We start from the raw sequence: 10,230 nt of genomic DNA, 5'->3' as shown, positions 1-10,230 counted from the left end.
TGGGATGGTGGTTAAGGCAGCTGGATTCCACACGACCTACCACTTAGTTTGAATATTAGACCCAGCAACTTGAGAACCACTCTGGGTGCATGGGCATGTGTGCTCAAAATCCTGAAAAGAAAAGAGAAATGGAGGACAAAGGATTTGTGCCATGGATATTCTCCATATCAGGAAGGGAGTACTTTCTTCCTTTACCTCGTCTCTCTCTCTATCTCTCTCTAGCCAGTGCACTTGCCCATTGGCAAATTAAAAAATAATCAGGTTATGATTGTCCATAGAGCTGTACTTCTTAACCTGTCGTTCTATCTCTCTCTAGCCAGTGCACATGCCCTTTGGCAAATTAAAAAATAATCAGGCTATGATTGTCCATAGAGCTGTACTTCTTAACCAAGAATGATTTGATTTCAATGGAATATCAGACAATGTCTGGAGAAATTTTGGGTTGACATATTAAAGAGGGATGCTAATGACATCTACCTGTGATACCACTAAACACTAAAATGCATGTTAGAGTTCCCACCCCATGATCCTTAACCCCTACCTCTAACAAGAGAAATATTAGCTGGACCAAAACGTCAATAGTGCTGTAGTCAAGAAACCTGCCATGGAGAGACATTTCAAAGCGCTTTAGACAAAGTCAAATAATCCCTCTCCTCCCTGCTTCAGGTGGTGCACATGCCTGTGTCCCTCTATGGACAGTGCTGAGCGTTTCTTACTACCAGAGTCCTCATCAAGATGACTGTCAGGAGGACCTCCATGTACTCTTATCAGATTATATAAATAGAATTGGCATGATAGAAGAAGAAAAGAAAAGAGAGAGGAAACAAGAATTCAGCTCAATTTGTCCATACTGTTTTTCCTCTCACATTAATATTAGGTCATCAGAAAAGTCAGGATGCATTTTTGCATTGAAAAATACATCATAAATTTTCTAACAACTCAATAGCTTTTACATGATATTTAAGTCTGCACATTTATTTATTCCCATTTCTCATTGAAATTGTCTCTTACTACACATACACACATAGATTTTCATTAAAAAGTGCACAAAACATGGTATTTCTTAAAATGTTTTGTAGTTAATATTGAGTTAAAATACAGACCAAAAAAAGAAAAAGCATTTAATACTACTGTCCTCTTTTACAGTCTCTTTTTCTCTTACATGTGACTATAATAAATTACCCATAGGAGGAAAACCATCAAGTTGCAGCTCCCCAAAAATATCGCTCATGTTCTTTCTCCAAAAACCAAAGTGTCACCGAACCAACTAACCTTCAGGACAGACATTGCTTCCTTACTTTTAAAGACGCTAAAATAGAAAATGTTACAGCTTTTATGTACATCTGTGTGTCTGTGTCTGTATCCCAGGGACCCATGTAATCATTGCTCTTTATGGGATATTAACAAGATATCTTGGGATTTAAACAATTATTGACTACTATGGAATATAAACAAAAAGGAAAGCAAATGTGGGGTAGTATATATTATCATAATCTGACATAACTACATCCTAAGTTCATGAGGTGGTACAGAGCATTGGATGCTGTATCTACCCATCGCTTCTATGACCCAGTACTCACATTGCCATTACGAAATATATGAATAGGGCTTATGAACTTAGCTTCAAATCTTACTAGTTTGCACAGGGTCTAAACCACATCAAAGTTCTTTGAAATACCAAAATGGGTAAGAATGGATCTCCTTTCTTTAGAATAACAATCATGGTTCGCACTTACTGAGCACTTCTTATGTGCTAGGTACTAATCTAAACACAACTGCTGGCACATTTTATATTTATAAAAATAAGTGAGATGGGTATTGTTAAGTCTTCTTTACAAATGAGGTGACTAATGCACAGACAGGTATAATGTACCTAAAGTCACACACATGATCACTGGTAGGAAGATGTCACATGATACCTTTTGGTTTGTACCACCTATGTGACCATGTAAGGAAGAAGATAGGTAAAAAGAAGTTCTGGATAAGCATACTTCCTTCTCAGTGGTAGAGACCATTGAAAGGAAATGCCTCAAGGATCTCTCCTTGGCTAGTTCCATTTCCTATGTATTATTGACCTGAATAGCTATAGCAAAAATTTCTCTGGAAAAATATAAAAAAGACTCAGTCTAGCAAAGGGCCTTGCTGGGGGACAGGCTACCTATGGCTACAGAATTAACTGCTGGAACCCATGGCTCATCTCCACCCCCAGCTGCCTTTGGACTCTCAGGTTTGTTTTTTGGTACTTTGAGACAAACATGCACCCCTTCCCAACCAGTCCAGACACTCTTCCAGCAAAGGGCCTTGCCAGATAGAAGGTTACCTGTGTACCACAAGATCTCTACCTTGTTACTGAATTGAAGCTCAGCAGCTCAGTATCAAGTGCACTGGCTCTCTAGAAACAGTGAGGATTTGAGGTAATCCAGGACAAGTGACAACAGTGCAGGGTGCTAGTGAACAACAAGGAAGCAGATCAAAAGCAATATTGATGATTTCCTACTCCTACACATCTTTGAAAATATGTGTCATGCCTTTCCAACAACCTAATAGCTGTACATAAATACATAAATACACATTGTTAATGTATTGTTCTGATATACACAAAGTAATTAAATGCCTTACTTTTAACCTCTGAGTGGAATATACACTTAAATATGATTTACGGCAAAAAGTTTAGCTTGTAGTATAGTCCAGGCATTACATAGATATCTATCTCTTAAGGATCCCAAGAATTAGAGATAAGACCTCTCTCAAGACTAACTAGTTTTTATTCTTGTAAAAGTTATATAACCATTTAAGATGCATACAAAAAGAGTATGGATAAATACCCATTTCTAAGGTAGCATGTTTATTCTTTGTGAGATGGTTATTACTAGACCTGAGACAAATATTTTCCATGAGTGTTAACTTCTTTCTTCAATATTACCGGGCTCTGAATTGAATAGTATCTATAGTGAAAATTTTACAAGAAAAATTTTAAAATTCCCAATTGCCACATCAGGAATATAATACTATTCCAGTTTCATAGAAAATCTAGATAAACTTACCTGCTAGGGAAAAATAGGCCATCACCCTCTCATTTCTCTGTAGAGTTAGCTAGACCACCAAGGCTCTTACATTAATGTGACACCTCTGGGGAGTCAAGCCCTGGAGAATCATTACCGGCTCATTTATCACAAGAATCAATTAATACCAATGCCAGGTCTCAGATACTATCTTGAATTATTGAAATTTCCTTGAAATTACACAGAAAATTTGCATCATGAAGTTGATTGTCAGATTTTTTTGTACATAATTAAATATCCTCTGTCAATTAAGAAAACTAAAATGAAGCTAAAATAGAACACCAAAACGCAGTAGGATTCTTTGGATTTTGGAGGCAGCATATGTTAATTTTAGGCAAGTTATTCTAACTTATTTACAAAGTTACATTAAAGGATATCTATTTTAACTGGGGCCAAAAATAAGAAAAATCTCTGTAACCAAGCCACTCTGTCCTGCAACCTGCTGTGTTGTTTGGCCATGTGAGCCAGTATAGATGATTATCCTTGACAACGGATTTGGCAGCAAAGATTATTTCAAATTTGCAAAGACTCTTATAGTGAATGACAGGTCAGACTTACAGGATTTTATGGAAACGTAATTTCCTATGCAGAAAATCTTTTGAGAAATAACGTCTGGATTTTTAGTGGACCTTAAGGGAGACTTACTGATTGGGAATAGACTAAAGAGTTGCCATACAACTTCCATGTCCAATAATGAATGGGTGTTATCTGTTCTACTAACTTATAAAATTAAGCATGCAATGCAACTAATAGCACTCCTATTCCTGAAGGTACAAGTAAATCACATAAGCAAGTGGTAAAAATGCCAAAGTTCATTGCCTTGCTCTATTGATTCCCCCTTTTCACCTGAACTTATAGCCTCATGGAGTACACACTATGACAACTCGAATATGGAAGAAAGCATTTGGAATCAGGTGATTCTACCTGATATACCAACACCATACGAAAGTAGATAGTTGCAACACTATAATCTTGCTCTGGAGTAGCCTTGACAAACATCTGGGAACAAAAATTTCTTCTAGTATTTATTTAGAAATTCAAACAGTCTGCTCAGATCATTGAGATCACCTTTTGGAACTTTGTTATAGAGCACGTTTTGTAGCAATACTTTGAGATAAACTAATCCTCCAGAGTGTGCCATATACTCTAAATCTGTAACCAATATGTATTGTCATTTCTCCAGTAATTTATAAGATGCTTTATATATCCAATGTCTAAATGCCAAATATTCATCAACTTGTCACCTATAATGAAGCACTAGCAAAATCTTTGCTCCTGTAGGTAATACCATGAGCTCTACTACAATAGTTTAGAGGTTTTTATCTCCGAAGGGAATGGTTCTTCCACTAGGGAACACAGCAATGGATCTATTAAGATGGATTTGTTATTTTACTACATCAAGGAAATGTGGTAGAAGTGATATACAGATTCTGAAGTTGAGGCACCAAAATTCCTTACAGCTTCTACTTTCATTCTTTTCAAACACTACTTAATATCACCATATCAAGTTGCTGGTGTAAACTACTAGCAGAAGAAAAATTCCTTGGAAAAATACTGAGGGCCTCCTCAGCCAACAGCCAGCATCAAGTCATTTCACAAATGAGTGATGCCGTTTTGGAAGTTTTAGGACTTGAAGAATTCCCACGTTGATTGATCAGTGTCAGTGAGCATAAATGAGATCGGCTCATAGGTCCAAAGGATGGTGAGAAATGACAACCTGTTCTCCTTTTTAAATTAATTAGTTAATTAATTTTCAATACATTTTATCACATTATTTAACTTAAAAGTGAACATTTCAATATGTGAAAATTTCTCCCCAGTCCAGTTGATCAAAATATCTTCAACCTATAACACCACACCTCCCCTCCCGTCAATGCTCTTCCTCCGTATCCCTCCTCCAAATGTCCTTCCTTAGGCCCTACTCCTCCACACACACCACATCTGGCATTCACACCTATCTCTTGTGTTTGCACAATCTTTAGTCAATCAGTTTCAGTCATAGAGTTGACCGGGGTTCAAGACCCAGTGGCTTAAGCTCACGCCTGGTATGTATGTGTGTGTGTGCCCAAGATCCTGAGAGGAGAATGGAGGAAAAGGGATTGCAGCATGGCCATTCCCCCTGGGGACTGATTTCTTGTTTTCTGTCTCTCTCTGTCTTTCTGGCGAGCACATGCACCCTATAGCAAATATCTCTCTCCCCCAAAAAATTAGTTGACTGTGTGTTTTGGGATTTATTTCTGGGGTCTCTATTCTGTTCCACTGGTCCACATGCATATTTTTGTGCCAACACCATGCTGTTTTGTTTATCACGGCTTTGTAATATATTTTGGGGTAAGGTAGTGAGATGCCTCCTACTCCACTTTTCTCATACAGGACTGCTTTGGCAATCTTTTATGATTAAAGACAAAATTTACAATTTTTTATTCTAAATCTGTGAAGAATGCCTCTGATATTTTGAATGTGATTGGGTTAAATATGTAGATTAATGTAGGTAGAATTGCCACCTTGATTATGTTAATTCTTCTGATCAGGAGGAAAGAACGCCCTTCCACTTTTTTTTTTGTCATTTTCTCTTTTTTTAGATTTTCATAGTTTTCCTTGTAGAAAAATTTACAATTTTTTATTCTAAATCTGTGAAGAATGCCTCTGATATTTTGAATGTGATTGGGTTAAATATGTAGATTAATGTAGGTAGAATTGCCACCTTGATTATGTTAATTCTTCTGATCAGGAGGAAAGAACGCCCTTCCACTTTTTTTTTTGTCATTTTCTCTTTTTTTAGATTTTCATAGTTTTCCTTGTAGAAGTCTTTGACTTTTTGGTTAGATTTATTCCTAGGTATCTTATATTTGTGGCTATGGTAAATAAGGTTATTTTCTTCAGTTCTACCTCAGTTGCTTGTTGTTCATATATAAAAATGCTCAAGGCTAGTTTCTTCAGTTCTACTTCAGTTGCTTGTTGTTCATATATAAAAATGCTATAGATTCTTGCATGTTGATTTTCATCTTACCACTATACTGTATTCATTTATTACTTTCAGAAGTTTTTCATGGATTCTTTTGGGTCTTCTATGTATAGGATCATATTATATACAAAGAGAAATAATTTCACTTCTTCTTTCTCTGTTTGAATGTCCATTATTTTGTTTTCTTTTCTGATTGCATTGACTAGAACTTCGAGCACTATATTGAAAAGGAGTGCAGAAAATGGACAGCTTTGGCTTGTACCAGTTTTTTCGTAGAAAAGCTTTTAATTTTTCCCCATTCAGTACAATGTTAGCTATAGGTTTTGAAAAATGGATTTTATTGTGCTGAGAAATGACCCTTCTATTCTGATTTTGCTGAGAGTCTTAATCATGAGGGGATGTTGTAGTTTGTCAAGTGCTTTTTCTGTGTCAGTTGAAATAATCACATGGCTTTCATCTTTCTTTCTGTTATCATGGTGTATTATATTTATGGTTTTGTGTATGTTGAACCTCCATTGCATTCCTGGAATAAGCCTACCTGGTTGTGATAATATTTTTATAAGTTGTTGGATGCAATTTGCTAGTATTTTGTTGAGAATTTTTGCATCTATATTCATCAGAGATATTTGTCTATAGTTTTTCTTTCTTGTCATGTTCTTATCTATTTTGGGAATGAGGGAAATGGAGGCTTCATATGTTTTTCTTTCTTGTCATGTTCTTACCTATTTTGGGAATGAGGGAAGTGGAGGCTTCATAAAATGACTTTGGTAGGGTTCCTTCCTTTTGGATCTTTAGAAATAACTTGAGGAGAATGGGGGTTAACTCTTTTTTAAAAGTTTTGTAGAATTCAGAAGTGAACCCATCAGGACCTGGGCTTTTCTTTGTTGGGAGTTGTTTATTGCTAATTCAATCTCATTGCTTGTTATTGGTCTATTCAGGCTTTCTATGTTCTCCTGATTCAATCTTAAGTGAGAGGGAGCATAGGACCCTACCTAGGAGAGAATATTTTCTTGCCTCTTCCACATGCCAGAGGTTCCTAATCTCCAATGGTCTGTGGCAGCAAACACCAATCCGCTTTCATATTCACATGGCTTCGTCCCTGGGTCTTTGTTGTTTTTAACTGTCTCTTACAAGAACACTGTCACTGTATAGAGAGCACATGTTAACCCACTATGATCCTATCTCATTTCAATCCTTGCTTTCATTACATTTTCAAAGATCTTACTTCTAAATGAAGCCACTTCTGAGGTCCCAGGTGGACATAAATATTTTATAGGGACACTAGTCAAACCATAGCCCTTACATTATTTGACATACGATGCACAGATATTTTGCTAAACACTGACGTGAATAGAAATCAAATGATCAAATAATGGTATTCTTTCAATAGATTTAAAAATTACACTATAAATTGACTAAAAAAATTTATCATCATGTCTACATGAAGCAGTGAATCTTAATATAATAAATTCAATTCCTTATGGAAATATCAATCTTCAACAAAATTGTATTTGGTGATTCATTAACTTTCTGACACTCTCCTTCACATCGTTGTTTCTAAGGCTATAAATCAAAGGGTTCAGCATGGGGATGACCACTGTATAAAATAAAGAGCCTACTTTGATTATAAGCCATGAGTTTTGGGAATGGGGTACACAATAAAGGAACAAGACAGTCCCATGGAAAATGGTAATGGCGGTTAGGTGGGAGGCACAGGTAGAAAAAGCTTTTTGGCGCCCACCAGAAGAAGACATTTTCATGACCATGATGAAGATGATTATATAAGTAGTGAGGATGATGACCAGACTGCTCACTTCATTGAATATGGCTATGACAAAACAAAGCATTTGACTAAGAAAAGGGTCAGAGCAGGAGACAGAGACAATGACAGAGTGCTCACAGACAAAATTGTTGATGACGTTAGATCCACAGAAGGATAATGCCAAGAGAAAATAGGTGAGCGTCAGGGAAGAGACTATACCCCATGTGTAGGGTCCAGCTACTAGTAATGCACAGAGTTTTGGGGACATGACAACTGTGTAGAGCAGAGGGTTACAAACGGCCACGAATCGGTCATAGGCCATGACTGCCAACATGAATGTTTCTGCTACTACAAATATAGAAGCCAAGAAGAATTGCATGATGCATCCTGCAAAGGAAATGGTTCTGTCTTCCACAATCAGGTTCTCCAACAGTTTGGGTGTCACTACTGTAGAGAAACAGAAGTCAACAAAGGATAGGTGGCTGAGGAAAAAGTACATGGGGGTGTGGAGTTTGGGGTTCATCCTGATGATGATGACCATGCCCAAGTTCCCTAGTACCGTGACTGTGTAGATGGTCAGGAAGACTAGGAACAAGGGCACTTGGAGGTCTGGATATTCTGAGAAACCCAAGAGGATGAATGTGGCTCCAGAACTCTGATTTCCTTCAGCTAACATTGGGATTGTTATTACAGAAAATCTGAAATAAAGATAATAAAAAAAATAATTATAATGATTGACATTATTTATATCTTATTTGCCATGTATCAGGCATGCTAGAATGTTAAACTACATTAATTTGAATCTCTAAATAACACAATGAATTATAAACTAAGTTGCCCCATATTTTTTATATAAGGAAACTGAGATAAATACAAATTTTAAGAAACTTGTTTGTGGTTTGACAACATGTCAGTTATGAGCTAGATTTTTAAGTTGATTTTAGGTAAAAGTTGAATGAAGCAGTTCATTTTAGATTAAATCAGAAAATTCTTCTAAAGTGTGGTAAAAAATTTGATTTTTTTACAGTTCCAGTGTATTGAATATCTCTGCTTTTTAAGAACATTAAAATAACAATGAATATAAATTTCACTCTAAAAATTATGAAAGGAGTAAATTCTTACAGTCTGAGGATGTTAGCAAAGGTAGCTTTTACAGGATAGGTAAATTATTACAGTCTGAGGATGATAGCAAAGGTAGCTTTTATGAGTCAGCACAATAATTTCTGAAGTTTGAACATGTAGGCTGAGTGTCCAACTCCCAGCCCACAGACTGGTCTATGGCCTTCAGTGGGCCTCCCTTCCCCAACCCCTACACCTCATCACAGTGTTGATGGGGACCAAGGAGAGTAGAGAAAGGAATAGACAGGGAGGTCTCTATGTTTGCAGCTGTTCCCTATTTCCGGCTTTGCTGCCTGGCTCCACCTACTGTTGGATCAGCGGTGGTGCTATTGGGTTTTCATGATAGCCAATATTATTGAAAGGGTGTGAGACCTATTATTATGCGATTGTTTCATTGTGGACTGCAATGCCCAATGCTGTAGTGGTGGAAATGGGAAGCATGGTGAATGTGGTATGCTTGAATCACCTGGGACCAACTCGCCCCATCCATCCATGGAAGGATTATATTCCATGAGGCCAGTGCTTATACCCAAAAGGCTGGGGATCATCACTGCCTTATCTGAAATGACTGGGACCAGAAGTATTTGTGATTTTGGATTTTCCAACTAAGGATGTTTAATGTGTATATTTGGATGTTGAAGGAATTATAGCTTTTATATTTGCAAGCTTTCCTTTGATTCCATCCTTATTTGTAATCACTGCCTTTGTGCAGTAATCTGGTAAAATGCCAAAGCTGAATCTTGAACAAGCTGGAGAGCTTGCTAATAACCAAGTTTACAAAATCACCTTCAAGATTTCTGTGTAAAAATGTAAAAATAAATAAATGAAAGAAAAAAAATGGGAGAAATAAGCTACTCATAAAATAAAAAAGATTTCTGTGTATAGGATAATTGTGACTAAATATTATGAAATGGTTTTAATTAAAACTACCTATGTAAATACCTTGTTTTGTGTAATGCAATCTTTGATATGTTTGTGAATGTTATTTATTTTTTCTTTTTTTGGAGAGGTTTTTGCTATCGGGCGCGTGCACTTGCCAGAAAGACAGAGAGAGACAGAAAGATAGAAAGCGAGAAATCACCGCCCAGGGGGATGGCCATGCCACTATCCCTTTTCCTCCATTCTCAGGATCTTGGACACGAACTCACAAGCACCTGGCGTGATTAAAGCCACCAGGTTCAGGACTTGAACCACGGTCGAGTATTTGGGAGTCCAGAGACATAGTCATTACGCTAACTGCTGGTCCCTGTGAATGTTATTTTGAGATAGCAGAAACATCTTGAACATACAAGTATTTCATAAAACAAAAGTCTAATCAATTA

The 10,230-nt window shown here is 36.9% G+C and overlaps 1 protein-coding gene across 1 annotated transcript; it reads right to left on the bottom strand.

Annotated features, from left to right (window-relative positions):
- Positions 1–7,523: 7,523 nt before the first annotated feature.
- On the bottom strand, positions 7,524–8,465 carry LOC102501588 (olfactory receptor 5D13). Its single transcript, XM_006157927.1, has one exon. The coding sequence runs from the start codon at positions 8,463–8,465 to the stop codon at positions 7,524–7,526; it is 942 nt and encodes a 313-aa protein (XP_006157989.1).
- Positions 8,466–10,230: the final 1,765 nt, after the last annotated feature.

Source organism: Tupaia chinensis, unplaced genomic scaffold, assembly GCF_000334495.1.
Source record: "Tupaia chinensis unplaced genomic scaffold, TupChi_1.0 Scaffold000564_1, whole genome shotgun sequence".
NCBI classification, from domain to species: Eukaryota; Metazoa; Chordata; class Mammalia; order Scandentia; family Tupaiidae; genus Tupaia; species Tupaia belangeri.
This window is presented reverse-complemented; position numbering and strand designations above follow the sequence as displayed.